This window comes from Leucopleurus acutus (genome assembly GCF_964270905.1).
Source record: "Leucopleurus acutus genome assembly, chromosome: X".
In the NCBI taxonomy this organism is placed as follows: Eukaryota; Metazoa; Chordata; class Mammalia; order Artiodactyla; family Delphinidae; genus Leucopleurus; species Leucopleurus acutus.
In genome coordinates this window covers 74250155-74266772 of record NC_139148.1, presented here as the reverse complement: position 1 = coordinate 74266772, position 16618 = coordinate 74250155, and the positions used below count along the sequence as shown (strand labels likewise).

General features: G+C 36.0%; 1 protein-coding gene across 1 annotated transcript in view; it reads right to left on the bottom strand.

Moving 5' to 3' along the window:
* The window catches only part of DACH2 (dachshund family transcription factor 2), a gene marked incomplete at both ends in the record, with an annotated part of 629522 nt that extends 613868 nt beyond the window's left edge, over window positions 1-15654 (bottom strand). Inside the window, one exon of the mRNA XM_082864247.1 lies at window positions 15140-15654. Within this exon, the coding sequence (XP_082720373.1) occupies window positions 15140-15654 (515 nt within the window). The remainder of the gene's footprint in view (window positions 1-15139) is intronic.
* Between the last annotated feature and the right edge of the window lie 964 nt (window positions 15655-16618).

The following is a 16618-nucleotide window of genomic DNA, read 5'->3' as shown; positions in this document are numbered from 1 at the left end:
CCAAAGTTCTAGCCTTTCCGTTTTTTTACCTCCTCTCGTCCAAAGATCTTGTTCTCTTTACTTCTGCCACTCATGCCCATGGCCATACCCTAAACCTTGTAATTAGCAATAACTTCAACTCCTCCATGTTCTTAATTTCAGGCATCCTACCCTCTAACTACCACTACTTCTTTCTGGTTCACTCCTTCTAGTACTGCAACTCCAAAACTCCTTTGACCTCTTCTTGGAACCTCCAATTCATTGATACCACCATCCTTTCACTGTCTCTCACTTCCTTGAAATCCTCTTTTTTCCTTACCAGTTTAAAGTGTATTGTCATTCATTGTAATCACTTTTTGCATGAACCCTCAACTCTCTTGCACCCTCTGGTTTTGCTATACTCATATGACTTAGCAAAACCACAGTTCTTATTAAATCCAATTATTTGCATTCTTTGCATCAGGCTGATGCAGCTTTACATGGTGGAATTAAAACACACAGCCATAGTGACCATTCTGAATTATGACCAAAATCCTCAATGGTCATTTAACGTTGCCTGGCAATCATACTAAACTTTAAGTAGTTTACTCTCCTACTCATAAAGATGGCTATTTTACATTTTCTCTTTCTCCTCAAATCTCCAAAACCTCCTTTCCAATCCTCATTCTTAACTAATGACTTGTTTCCCACTTCACTGAGCAAATTGAAACAATCAGAAGAGGACTCCCATGGAGTCCCAATACCGGTGCAACCAGAATCTCCACCATCTGTTAATGGAAATGCACTAACCTTGCTCCTACCTAAAGCCAATGCCTCTGCTTGTGCACTAGATCCTATCTGCTATCTCCTATTCAAGAATATCACTTCAGCAATACTCCTCTCTTTCATACAACATCATTTTTTAAAATTTCTACTGGATTATTCCTAATAGCACATGCTATAACCTCTTGATCCATTCCCCCCTACTCTCAATTTACTCCCTCCCACCTCCAGTTGTTTGCTCTCTTTGCAGCAAATCCCTGGAAAGAGTTTTCTATAATTCATCTCCTCCTAATAATCTCTCTTAAACATGTCACTCAGAATTTTCATTCTTATTATCCTGCCAAAATTACTCTCATAAAGCTCACCAATGACTGCAATTGCCATATCCAATGGCCAATGTTCAGTCCTCATGGTTTTTGGCTTATTAGCAGCATTTGATATAGTTGATCACTGCCTCCTTTTTGATACATTTTCTGTGCTTAGCTTTTGGGACACCATTCTCTCTTGGTTTTCCTCCTACCTCCTTGCATGTTCCTTTTGTTGATTCCTCCTCTTTTCTCTATTCTCTTTATGTTGGTGAGACCCAGAACTCAGTCCTTGAAACTCTCCTTTTTTCTATTTACAGTCACTCCTGTCCAAAATTTATATTTCCTGTTCAGGTATTTCTTCCAAACACCAGACTTACATCCAATGACTACATCTTTGCTGAAAAGGCTAAAATATATCTAAAAACTAACACGTATAACACTGAACTCCTGAACTTTCTCCCCAAACCTGCTCCACCTACAGCCTTCCCCTTCACAAATGATGGAAAATTCATCCTTCCAGTTGCTCAGACCAAAATTTTGGAGTTTTCTGTGACTCTTTTCTTTCTCTCATACTCAGTATCTAGTCCATCAGCAAGTTCTATGGGTTTTATTTTCAAAACTCACCCAGAATCTGACCAATTCTTACTATCTCTACTCTACCACAATGGTCTAAACCACCACCATCTCTTTCCTTGTTCACTGCAGTAACATCCTAACTGCTTCTAACCTTGCCCCACTTGAAGCCTATTCTCAACTTAGCAGCCAGAGTGATCCTTTAGAAACCTAGGTCAAATCATGTGATAGATTTGCTCAAAACTCTGCAGTGACTCTCCATTTCATAAGTCCTCAAAATGTCCTAAAAGGCCCTATATGACCCCCCAACATTACCACTGTGATCTTTTTCCTACTACTCTTCCCCTAGAACCATTATAAGTTTCATATAACTATGGATGATGCTGATTTAGCATTGAGTGAAAAAAGTCTATATGAGATTAAGTGACCCCCAGAAGTATCATGTTGTAAAGTGATCAGCCATCTGTTTATGAAAAATTTAGAAATTTCACAACAAAATTACAAAAATAGACTAAGGATTAGATTAAATGAGCTAATGTATATGAAAGTACTATATAAACTATAAACCAGTATATACATGTAAAGTTTTTTGTTTGTTTGTTTGTTTGTTTGTTTTTTTCAGTACGCAGGTCTCTCACTGTTGTGGCCTCTCCCCGTTGCGGAGCACAGGCTCCGGACGCGCAGGCTCAGCGGCCATGGCTCACGGGCCCAGCCGCTCCGCGGCATGTGGGATCTTCCCGGACCGGGACACGAACCCGTGTCCCCTGCATCGGCAGGCGGACTCTCAACCACTGCACCACCAGGGAAGCCCTACATGTAAAGGTTTTTACTATTACACCTAGCTAATAATTTTAAACTTCCAGATATATTTTCAGGCAGAAGGCATGAAGGAAATATTTAAACTTTACTGTACTTATTAAATACAAAAATGACAAAAATGCCACTTTGATGTTCTTTAATTCAAATTTTAATGTTCATTAAACAATCTTGAAGGCAGTGGTTCAAATTACTCCCTAAAATGCGAACTTAGTTACTATTGAATACAATAAAAACTTCACACACATACCCAAAGGCAAAATGTAACCCTTTTTAAAACATTCATACTCAACATGTGTTTCAAAAGTGTGCTACTACAGCAAGCTAGAATCAGGCTAACAGACCAGTAATAGTAAGGCAACTTACAGAAGAAGTATAAATGGACACTGCATAAAATATTTTAGAAATTAATGTAACATTTACTAGTGTAGTAAAGGAATATTATTTTAGTGACAACACATATGCAAATGTTCTATTATGGTTTCAAATGCTACCATCTCACCGCAAATGGAATAACATTTTGCCTTTAGTGTTTTGATCTTTACTTATAGCTAATATTTTTTATCCTTTCTGTTCCTGCTCATGAATCTGCTTAAACTAACCACTAAAATAAAATGAATGCCATTAAAAGAGATCATTCAACAGCGCTATGGAAAGGACTTCATCAGTCCACATTATGCTGCCTTCCTCTAATCTATCATCTAGTTCCTAGTCCATTCAATATTTCCATGAGAAATATTTTCTCATCAAGTTTTCTTCATCTTTATTTAGCTTCATTCCGTTGTCCATGCACAAATGGAGCTACATCAACGCTAACATGACCCAAATTAGAGTCCGTCTATCTTTAAAATCAAGAGCCTTCCTAATTGGACAGAAAACTTTAAATTATTGAGCTCCACTGCCCCTTCTTTGATGGGCACTTTTACATTTTTCCCACTAATACAGAAAAAGATCTAAAAAGCGGAATTTCTTGAGTTGTATTTACATTTAAAAAATGAGAGTCCCTGGGGGGGAACAAAACAATACACAGAAGAGCAGTCATTCAATTCAACGGGACTAAACTGCAAAGAATAAGAAAAGCTTTAGACTGGCAGAATGGGGATTATGTAAACATCATACAACCTGATGAAAAAGAACATGCCCCTAAAATAGCAAAAACCTGTCAGTCTTCTAGTATGACGAGGACCAATCCAAAACAACTGGAAGTGCAAGAAAGCAGCTATGCCAAGTGTACTTGCATCAATTAAGCTCTGGAGCAGTTACTACCTTCTTCAGAGATCACAAGGTTCAACATGTGCCCATCGTCAAAATGCCCACTCTTGCAGGACATGATCAGCATCAAGACTATAATGTTCCATGTTTTAAACTGCAAGTGGAATATCGATTAAGTATCCCAATCATAAACACTTCACAAAAATCTGATTTAGTGCTATACTTATCAATGTGTTTTAACCCAAAAGCCATGATTCCTCTGATGTGAACGAATGTTTATTTAACTTATGGAAGATGGTTATTTAGGGGTCCTAAGCACAGGAAAGCATGTTAAAGTCAACAACTGGACTCATGCAGTTTGCCAGGTTTTGATCTGCTAATAGCTATAATGAGTACTGTATCCATTAAGTGGATAAGTCTTTCCATAGACAACATAAGAATAAATTCAAGCAAAATATACTAATTTAGTTAAGCGCTAACTAACATGATCCAGTACACAGTTGTTAGCTATGACAAATAAGCTCTATGTCTGCTTATGCTTTGTTCACTTCAGATGTTTTCTACACGAAGCATTTAATTTCAGATTTAGTTCAACCTTAGCATGTTTCTTGGCTATCTCTCCTTCCCACCAGTGCATATTTATAAAATGTAAATACAATTTAATAGTAGAATAAAGTAAGCAAAATATATTTAGACAGGTAAAGGTACCATAAACATTTTATAATGTACTGCAAAGCCCAATTAATGTTATTTTAATTTTCCACGATTTTACTATTCCTTGCATTAATGTAGGTTAGCTGAGAGTTAACCATGTAACAGTAAAACTCTACCTAGGTAATCTGGAGATGAAACAAAAAAGAATTTGGATAGTTCTTAAGATCACTACTCTCCCCTTGAAAAGTAGCCTTGTACAAACTAATAGCAGGAACTTATTTAACATTTGTTCAAATGAAGTGACAAATGGGGTGAATTGGAAATATACAATATATACATATTATATATACGTATATACACACGATACACGTGTGTGTGTGTGTGTGTGTGTGTGTGTGTGTGTGTGTGTGTGTTCAAACTGAATATTCTAACTGGCTTATAAAATGAGACCAAAAATTTGTGTTCAATGCATAAAATGTACTACGCAGTAAATTTCTTTGTATGAATGAATTCCCCTTTTGTCTTCTTCAAATAAAAACCTAAATAGTACTCATAAACCTTTTTACAAAATACATTTAGAAGTTTAGCAGATCATATTCTATTTTCAAGGCAGCAAATTTAACATTAACATTAAACATTTAATTATACATGTTTACAAGTAATCTTATTTTCCAGAGTTATTTATGTTTAAATGTAATACATGTAAGGGTCAGTGTATTCTGAACAAATAAAAACAAATAACTTTTTCTCATCTGTGTTTTAATTTTTGACACATAATATTGTACAGCACTATAACCAAAGCATATCAAGCTTGAGGATCTAGTTAAAACTCGAAAATAAATGAAAGCAAGCTTTTTTACATTGGGAAAAAACAAATGTTTTTCTAATCCATAGTTGCACATTCTACTACAAAAGCATATGTCTCATAGAATGACTAATTTTATCAATTTTTAAGGACTCATATCCCTTGCAACAAATATATGTCAGAGAAAAGATATTAAAGTCAATTAACTACAGCCATTCTTAAGTGGAAATACCTGTTTTATTCCAAGCTCCTCTTTATTTATAACCTAGTAATTCCCTACATTCATAAAACTAAAATATTTTATATATCAATAACTGACTATTTTTAGTTGGACCTTTCTGGTATAATTCTAAAGACTAAAAAAATTCTAGTGTTTACTGATATAACATATGAGGCAGATATGAGAAAGGAAATTTAAGAATTATTCAACACTGGATAAGGCAAAAATTTGTAATCTCAAAGATTTCACAATTTAACAAATATAAAAGGGGGGATATAAAATATAAAATATATAAAATATAAAAGCTAAAGACAGCATGATTCTAGAATGTAAGCTCCATGAGAGAAGAGACTGCTTTGTTCACTCTCTTCACCCAGAACAAACACTGCCTGGCACCACAGAATATACTCTATACACACACACGCATGCACACACACACACACACACACACAATTATGACAAATCTAATCATGAGAGATCAAAATTATTGTGAAGAAGTTTTTGTATTTAAATTCTAATAATTAAGTGGATAGAATGAATTTTCCAAAAGTTTACAGATTAAAGACAATATTGCAATGAAGATACTCACTAGGGTATAATTTATGTCCTCCAGAGAACTATTTCAGGTGAGCTCCTCTTGAGTTTTTCTAATTAAACTTGCTTGGATTGAATTCAAGAGGGGAACCATATCATAAAGCATCTCACCCTATTGTCTGTAGTATTATATAGAGCAAGTCTTCAGTGCCTGAATGTTTATTATCCTTTCAGAAGGATCAAGGCCTAACATATATATATAATAACATTTTATGGATGGTCACATTAAAATTTTTATATCATTTCTGTGAATTTGGTGTGCTTTAATATGGCATTAAACTCAACTTTCTTAAAATAGGTACTGTGTAAATAGCACCTATGTATCCTACTATCAAAATCCATTAAGAGATAGTATAGTCTTACATGATAATTAAGTATGCATTTTAAAAACTGTTTTTACTTCAATAAAGCAGGGAGTCTCACAACTGATACATAATGTAGATAATGCATTAACAAATATAATAATAAAATAAATTTATCCAAATATTGTTTCTGATGATATTACTATACTTCTTAGGCAAACAATTGAGAGACAGACTTCTTCCAAAATAACTAAAAGCTCAGAATCTAACATATTGCTGTAAGCTATAATGGTTATAACTGTTAATCCAATACACCTTTTATACAAACCCATAAACACATGAGTGGAAAAATAGCACAGATGTTCATCTCTAATGCAATTTCCATTCAATTTCCTAAGTGCGGTCCCTGTGTGCAAACTAGCTTAACATTATGTTTAGCTTGCAAATTCTTTTAATAAATAATGAATGCAATAAAACTAGGAGATCAATGGCAAGCTGAGAAATCTTAAAAAAAAAAGCCTTTTGTGTTCAGGCTGTTGCCCATTTCAAACTTTAATCCAGAGACAGATCAATATTACTTTTTTCTTTTTAACCCATCACATAAATAGTAGATAGACTAAATGTAGCCTAAATGCTGTTAGCAGCTAGCAGTTGTCAACAACCTGATAAGATCATTGGACACAATCGCAACTGAATGTTTTATACCTTAACATACACACTACATTATACACTATTAACCTGTTTAAAAATAAAAAGGTTATAGAGCAATAAAAATACTGTGGTTCATTATTTTTTAAACTTTCCTGTACTATATATTTTTCCAGTAGTATAATCACAAAGTTTTCACCACTATTTGCTCTAATAAACTAAATAATTGTAATGGGTCAAAATAGTACATGCGTAAGAATAGTTTCAACCTTAGGGGTCCTAGATGAAAGGAAATGTTACTCTTCAAAATTAATTACACCGGAAAGAACTAAGCTATTCCTTTAAATGGAGGGGAATACTTCATGCAAATTTGTGTTGCAATTGGATGTGTCTTGAGATTATCCAAGAAAAAAGTAAATCATTATACTTAAGTATTTCTCTTTCTATTCACAAACTGTAGATAGAAGGAAGGAGAACCCTCTTCTCACTAACTCATTTTCCATAAACGTGCATTCACTGTTTGAAAAGAGATCAAGTCAACTGCCTGGTTTAGTGCTGACATCAAGTAGTATAAATCTAAATAGTTGAGAATCATTTTGTGGTAGTAGGTTTGTTTTATTTATTAATTTTTGCCTATTAATAATATTAGAACATCTATGGATTTTCACTAAAAAAATATCAAGAAGTCACTTTCTTTAAAGATACATTTCACTTAAACATTCTAATTTCATATAATAGATTTTGATAGCTTTATATGTATATTTGTGAAAATTTTATGGCATGATTACAAATGGTTTTATAATGGAATTAAAATTTTAGGATGAGTGTCTTTTTATAATTGTATACTTTACATAACTACTTCTTAGCTTTTTTTAAAGCACAGCAATTTGTGCAAAGAATTCTGATGAGAGGAATAAATGTGTGTGTGTGTCCATGATTGTATTCATTTAACAAATGTGAATTAGGTGCCTAATATGTATACAATATCAGGCTTACTAAAGTTTTACAGTGAACATTACTGAAGTTAAAGATAACTCCTCAGAAGTTATTATTACAAATCCAAGGTTTTATTTTATGTGAAAAATTCAGTTTTATTTTAGGGATATCATTACAGGTAGCGATAAATATATCAGTTTGCTCTTTAGCTATATTATATCCAATTTTGCGCAAAACAATATATATTACATCTTATAATCACATTCTCAGTAGAATAATTTCACCAATTCTAATATATAAATTTATCTTTAAAGAAGGATGTGGCAAGATCTCACCATGAAGACATTCCCATGCTTTAAGCAAAATTTGAAAAAAAAAAGTTAACTCTTGTCCATAACTTACTGAACTTCATTAGAAACTTATTTTTAAACTATACTGTAGATCATAGCATGCATCTTAAGCTTCCAAGATTAGCCTAACACTGGAGATAAAAATGTCCTGAAGAATTTGAGACCTCAACGGTATCAGTTAACAATGTTTCCTCTTTTCCTATTCTAATAAAGCTAACAGTAAAATTATGATGAAAGAATACTGTAAAGGCCTGCAGAGAGGAACTACCTCTGAAAGCTGATTTTTAAAAATATATATTCTCCAGAAAGTTAAACAAGAGAAAAATTGAATATCTTTTTTAAAATCTGTATTTTCAAACATCAGAGATTAACTAAAAAGTTATAACACTGATAACATTAAACTCAAAATACTTCACAACAATTAACAGAATTTTTTCTCTCCAAAAACCAAGGCAATGATGCCATGGATGAAATGAAACAAAGTATGATAGTGATGATATTTAATGCAGGTAGGTAATAAATTTCACTAGAGTTATAGAAGTTCCTTTTGGAATGCATATGTTTTTCTATAGTCTAAGAAATTAAATTATAAAAGTAGCACTTACTGTTATTGAATGATTTGTAATTTACAAATAATTACCCAAAATATAAATAGCTGAGACATACTAAAATGAAATAAACTTTTCTAAGATTTTCAGCACTGCAAAGTGAGGAAATGATAAATACACAATGCACAGGCTGTCTCCTTCTTACTAAAAAGAAATATTAAATCCTGAAGGAGTTCTAAATCCCTTGGTAAGAGTATATTGCAGCTGCATTAAGCCAACAAGAAGCTTATTAGTAAGGATTTAAAAACTAACACCCTTCTGTAATCAATTTGGATACAGCATTATTCTATTTATAGTGACACTTTCAATGTGTCCCAATCATATATTACTAATTCTCATTTTTCCTACCATGATTACATATTAATGTGGAGGCACTATTAAGCAGCTTCACTATATTTAGCTTTATAAGATACTGATTTCCACCATTTTGGAAGAGTTAACGTAGCATGAAAATTAACAATCTTTCCCATGAAGAAACTTATGATTGGTTTGTTATTTTTCTCTGATTCCTAAATAAAATAAAATAAATTTAGTTGTTCTAGCAGAAAATGTAAAAAAGGATGCAGCCACTTTAAAAGCTTCAATCTCTTTGACATTGTTGGCAGTGTATGGGAACATTAATGCATCTGTCATGATAACAAGCTAAGAATAACATCTAGACATCAAACCGAGCAGAGAATCCATCTGAAGTGATTCATTCAGATCTGTCTCATTGATTTATTAAACACAGGGCAACATCTGCAGCCTCACAGAGCCGCTTGGTGAAATTAATGCAAGATCAATTCAAATGGAAAAAAGTGTAAAAGAGATAAATCAAAACACAATTTGCATGCAATTCCACAATCAGGCTTATTGGGTGCAAATGCTCGATTTCCCTTCCAAAGCAAATGTGTTTAAATGTTGTTTTATCTTTTTAAAATTGTGTGATCTGAAGTGACAGTGAAGAGTTTTGCAGGTTGAGATGGTGAAAGGGAAGAAAAGGAGGAAAAAAATGCTACCAAAGACCTTTTGAATATGCAACAAGAATATCATTAATACCTAATTGTTTTCCTTTTGGGGAAAGGTTTGATGTCCTTTCTCTGAAAACATGATCTTTTCAGTTTTTGTCAATTAGGGCAGTTTTAATGTATATTTGAGATGTATAGAGTGGATATATCTAAATCATTTGTTTCTTGAAATGCACCAGATAAAGTGCCACTGGAGATATAGATTGCCAACTGAAATATAATATATTATGATTAGGATTTCTCACAATTACATTTGCCAGCTGGAAGCACTTTTAAAACATCTAGAGATTTCATTAAGACAAAATAAGTTTACTTAAGAAAGCAGCAAACAATTCAGACTTGATATTTTATACAGTTATTTGGGATTTCCTGTATGAAACCATCTAAAACATCAATGTCTGAAGACCATCACTTCTTAATTATTTATTGGCATTCATGTACTATACACTGAGGTTAATATCATATATAAATATCCAAAGATACTCTCCATCATACCATGCATCATTTATTTAATATAATATCCCTTACCCAATAATGAGTGTTTGGGACAAATATGAAATCCAGCTAAAGTATTAGATAAATACAAATATTGTTGGTTATACAGAAGTGTGCATTTAAAATGAATGTACACGTGGAGGTTCTGTGCACTGGCACATGACTAGATTGCTTTAATTATAATCTTGACATCATTCTCTAATAAAAGACAGTGCATTGTTGACTATGTGACTACTTTTAACAGACATGACTATCCCCTCATTATCCCATGAATTAAAATGTCTGCATTTACTGCCCAGATTAATTTCTAAAACCTTTTATCATTTCCGAAAATGTAAGTCATACAAAATATTAGCCCAGGAAAGTGATGCAAGTTCTTCAAAAATTTGATTTTGTTTAACTTTACTATGAATGAAAATATCAATTTTCAAAGTAAATTGTTATTCTTTATGGATTATGAACTATATTCATCAAGTGTGAATACAAAGCCAAACTCATTGAATGCTTAAAATAATCATATTTCTAGTACTTGAAAGCAGTAGTTTTAAATAGTTGTAAAAGTCAGTATAAGTCACATAAAGTTATTCTAATGTGGAAGCCCATTTATGTTCTGTTCACACAGTCAAAATAACAATAAACCACAACTGGACCATTTAAATTTTTACTTAAAAAAATGAACTTTATTAATTTGAATATATGTTGAATCATGTCTCTAAATGCATTAAAATGTTTTCTTAATCATACATTCTTGTTTCTTTAAGCATCCATTTAACTATATGTAAATGACTGAATAACATTTAATCAGCTGGTCCTCAAATGAAATTAAATGCTGATCATGAAATCTGACAATGTAACTCTTATATAGATAGGTAGATAAAGAGAGATAACACTATAATGTATTGGCTGATTTTTCACATTTACTGAATACCAATTTTTAATTTAATATTTTACTGTCACATTAAACTTTGAAGAATTTAGTAAAGAAAATCCATTGCATAAGAGTGAGATTTTTAGACATTTGCTTTCTGACCTGCCTGCACTCTCTGATATTAAAACTCCAAGTTCTCTTGGACAAGAATTAGAAAAAATAATCATGGTGCTTTATCTGCAAAAACAAAGATCTAAAACAAGGTAACAATTTTTCCTATTTGGTTTGGGTCTTTTTATCATTTCTTAATAACCATCAAAATAATCTTCTTTACAATTAATTTCTGAAGCTAAAGGGCATAAAGGAAAAGTACTTATATAGCCCTCTGCAACTGCAGTGATGTAAAGCTTGACTTATTTAATAGAACAATGAATAGTCAAGAGTTTTAGTCTTTCTATTCTCTAGTAGCTGAGGCAGGTATTATTTTCCAACTTCTTTTCTGGGAAGACAACTTTGAATATTTTGATAATTAGCTAATAAAAGTATTTAATGTAAGAAACTGAATTCTTTTTGTGGCTTTCAGTACTGTCAAAGAAACGATTATATATGTATTTTACTCATTCATTTTTCTTCAGTGTGCATTAATAAAAACATGCCCTGAGCTAAATCAAAGTGCCACTTAGTGGCAATACCTTAAGATCTTTGAAAACGACCAATTTGAAAATGGTCTATTTTGTGTGTTCTGGAATAGTGTAGGAAGCATTCCAAATTAAAATACCCTAAATCAGGACTTATACTCTTCCCCAGTTATCTGACAGAGAGGGGGAGAAATGTTTGTTATGTAGGAAAAGAAAATTGCCAATGACACCATTACAAATAGGCCTTCCATTCTACAATACACTATGGAAATTTATCCATCAGGACATGAAGATGAATCTCTTTTCTCAAATAAGAATAGTATGTAGGAGTTTCCACTCGGACTTTTTCCTTGCACTTTTCCCCCTTTTAACTTAAAGTGCTAGGAAGTCACGAATCTTAAAAGACAATCCTCTTTAGCCAAGTCTCCAATGGTACATCGCTCATCTCCTTTGGGCATCTCTATAACCTCTTCTGATCCATCTTTCACTCCCTCTCATGGCATCATTCAGCTCATATCCTACATCTCTTTTCTCTTACTGGCTCTGTGTCTCATCTACCTTATTTTGTCTCTCTTGGGTCTCATTCCTATTTACAGCCCTCATCTTTCTTTTCACTGAACAGAAAAGTCATAGAAATAATGTTTACTTAAATACTAATTTACAATTTTATAAAATCATTCAGATGTTGGGAATGATTTAAAGTACACGTATCTGTAAATAATGTTACCTCAAGTCATAAGGCATTCATTACAAGCATTATCATATTTTGTAGTTTTTAACTATGTGATGATGAGGGCATTTTGCAACAAAATTTGGTAATGTTAATTCGTTTTTTTCCAGAAATTGTGAGGGTTTGTTTACTATCTAGAAACTTCAATATAGATGTTTCTAGTAGTTTTCTTCATCTTTATTTATAGATTGAATTCATAGAATATATTTCATAAATTTTTACAATTATATATTGCAACACTTGTAACACGATTATAGAAAATGCATGCAGTAAATAAACACAAAGAAAAAAATGCCATAGGAAGCACATGCATCATATCTCAAATATATTTCTTCTTACATTTTTAAGATTTCTCTATCACCTTTATATGTGCACATACACAAAAGCAATCTAAACTGCAAAAAAAGTTGGCATTGTAAATGCTGTGATAAGGATTAAATAAAACTTAACTGAATAAAAATAATAACCTAAAAACACATCATATAACAGGGTCCAAAAATAGTATAAGAACACTTGCCTCTGGATACAGAGAAATTTATCATTTTTTCCTTCAGTAAGTAGCTCTAATAAAAATTAAAGTTTCTATTTACAGAGGAAAGCATCAAAATCACATTAAAATACTAATCTTTTTTTTAAATGAAAGTCATAGATTTTGCTCAAGGGTGTGTAAATTAATTATTAAAGAAGGTAGAATTTCCTATGTGTAATCATTGTTCTTCTTTAAGAGTGGGCATTTGTAAGAGAGAGAGAAGAGGGAAGGGGGAAAGGAGGAGAAGGAGGAGAAAAAGAAGATAAAGAGGGAGGAGGAGGAGGAGGAGAGAAGATAGGTTTTCAGGTCTGCGATTGTTTAAATCTTTTCAAATGACAACAAATAAACTAGATGGCCCTCATCTGAAGTCCCTGGTAACCCTCTGAGTTTGTGTATTAGTAGAGTGCTTTGTGGTCAAAATAAAATTTCCTTTCTACTCTTAAAACCTATATTTGCTTATTTTATTGAGGGAGCAGTTATCCTTTGTGTTTTAAGGCCATCCATCTTCCTTAAGAAAATGTGATCTAATAAACCAGGTTTTTAAGCCCCAGATATGAATCAGGTAAGAGTTCTCATATGAACAGGTTTCTGTTTAATTGCTAGAACACAGGAGAACACTGCTCAAAGGGAAAAAAAAGAAAAACAAAAGGTTCCCTTGTAAGTTCTGTACCATTATCTGATTGTAGCAGTCAGCAACAGTTTGTCTACAAGTTGCCAGTATACTTCAACTATACATAGTAATTTGGATTTTACAACAGATGTGACAACTGAGTTAGTTTTGGTTCATAAACCCAGAGATCTTATGATCTAAAGTTGCATTGTAAGAAAGTCTACCTCTGCAGAAGTTTTCTGCAAAATGATCAACAGCAGTGCTATTTTACAACGAAACCCTTTGCCCCCTTTAGCCTGGTGATGGTGGTTTGGCTTGTATGTTAATCACATCTGCCAAATGTGTACTTAGGATCCTAACAGATATTAACAGACTGCAGATGGAATAAATACTAAGAAGACTAATTTACAGGTCTTTAAAAAAAATCAAATAATCTTGAATATAGTTTACTTTTCTATTTTTAAAAAACTCAGAAACATTGAATAAAATTTGCTTATGGACATATGTAAATGGCTATTTTTCTATAATGTACTTCTAAGCTGTGATATGAAGGAGGTACACTTACAACCAGAGAAGCTGGCCATCATCATTTATGGAATCCTCTCTTTGGGGGAATGGGATCCTTCCAACTGTTTGCCTGGGGGGGAAGAGCTGAAAGCATCCTCTCTGGAAAACCTGCCAACTTTTACTCCGACCCCCAACCCGGTCCCAGCCCCAGCGTTCATGCCCCACATTGCCCTCTGCAGATGACCCAAAGGGACGATCCCAGGAAAGTGACATCTGTCATCATTCTTTAAAAAAAAAGGCTCCATCGACTTTCCTGTATCATGTACGGGGAAGCTTTGCGCAGCAGGCGTGAGCACTTGTCCTCACGCTCTCTCTCTCTCTCTGTCTGTCTCTCTCTCACACACACACCCAGACACACACACACCATCACCATCACCACCACCACACACCAACGCACTCTCACAACAAACACACAGGATGGGGAACGAATCACCCTCTGGGATGGATTCTAGACTTCCGACCCTCTGCATCCCCCAAATGCTGTGTTCTGGATTGCCAGCTTAGGAGCCCAGTTTACAGCTCAGCCAGCCCACTCATCCAGAAAGCCCTTGGTGTCCCTGTTCAGGAGAAAAACCTATCCGACCCATACGGCCACAAAAGAGCAGGAAAGAAAACCAAATAGAGAAATTAACAAATAACCACAAGCAGCCAGAAAGCCATGCAAGATATGGGAGAAAGGCTGGAAACTTTCAGTACAGGACCGCAAACGGAAGTTTGTGCGGGATTTTCTTAGACCCAAGCCCTGCCACTGAGCTCAGACTAGAAAGGACAGGCAATTAATGAGTCCTTCCAGTCCTCTTTCCCCACCGTCTTACACCGTAAAGAGTACAGCAAGCTCTACAAGCTCACTCTCTACAAAGTTGGATGAGAATGAGACATGCAGAAGAGGGCAAAGGGGGAAGAGCGAGCCAATAAACGAGTATCTCACCTGGCATTGGTGCAATCGGTGAACAAAGTTTCAAAGTCTTTCCTGGTGATGAGTTTGCAGCGGTTGACCCCGGGCTGGATGGCCCCCAGCCCGCGGAGGATCCGGACCTGCTCGACAGTACACACCACCGGAGATATGTCCAGTCTCTTCAGTTTGGTGTACACTGTATGCAACCCTCCCACCAGGTGCTTGAGAAAGAGATCAAAGACTTGCGGCAGGCAGATCAGTTCCTGGCCGTCCAACAGGAACGAAGCTACCTTCACCCCATGCATGTCGACCATCCTGCACTCGTTGGTGTTGGTGTTGCCGCTGCCTCCGCTGGCACTACCGACCCCGCCAGCCCCCGCACTGCCGCTGTGGTTATTAGCCATGAAACTGTTGATCATATTGGGGGTGAGACGAGGAGGCTCTCCAGGAGTCGAGTACAGGGGTTCGGCCCGAAATAAGCCCCCCGCGACGCCTGTGCCGCTGGAAGTTGCAGAGATCACCGGAGGTGCGGAGACGGCCATGGTCATTCAGTCTCAAATCGTTGGTCTTCAGGCCCTCGCTCTCTTGCCCTGTCTCTTCTAGGTCTCCTCCTACTCTCTCCCTCACTCTCTCGCTCTCTCTCTGGCGCGCTTTCGCTTGCTCCCAACTGTTTGCAATTCTACAGTAGCTAGGCTCACGCTCACCCACCACCCAGCAAACCGTAAGCGGCCCAGACCAGTGGCGGCCCGAAACCCCACCTCCACCACACCCCCTCCCGAGACTGGCAGCGCCCCCCAGCCAATGGGTCCCAACCCCTCGGCTCCCGAGCGCGCCGAATGGCTGCCGCCCACGAAGAGGTGGAGACTCCTGGCCTGCCTCCCGACTACCTGAGGCAGTTCAGGGCCAGCGGGTGAATGGGGATGGAGCCCGAGAAGGGGGCGGTGTGGTGCTTCTGCTTCATGCCTAGCAGTCTGACGAGAGAACGTCCAGTTATTACGCAGAGCTCTCAAAGTGGCCTAGGATACGAACTCCTCCCCTCCGCGCCCCAAGAGTGTCGAGGTGGGAACACAAAGGGGGATTCCAGACTGTGCCTCGCCCCAATCTGCTGCCACCCCGCACCCGGGTTCAGTCGAGGAAAGAGAGGTGGCAGCTCCAATTCCATTTGCACATTGCTCCCAAACTCTGCGGGAGCTAAGAAATGGCTTCGCCTAGCTTCCAAGAGGATGAGTCCAGTGAGTTCAGAAGTAAACAGTCAGCCTTTCTCCAGCCCATCTAGCGCGCTTGGTGTAAGTTCTCCCACATCCAGTGCACAGAGGAACTAGCGTCCAATATCGCACTCAAATCACAGTCGCGGGTTGCTAACCCGCTCCTATGCACTGACAATCAGCAGGCACAGCGAGCCTGTGAACACTTTGGAAACAGGCAGACTTGGTTTTGGGTGGCGGACGGACGCCTCTTTTTACGGAACTTCCGCCGCTATCCTGGAACAGACTCGGCTTTCTATGTCGCCAT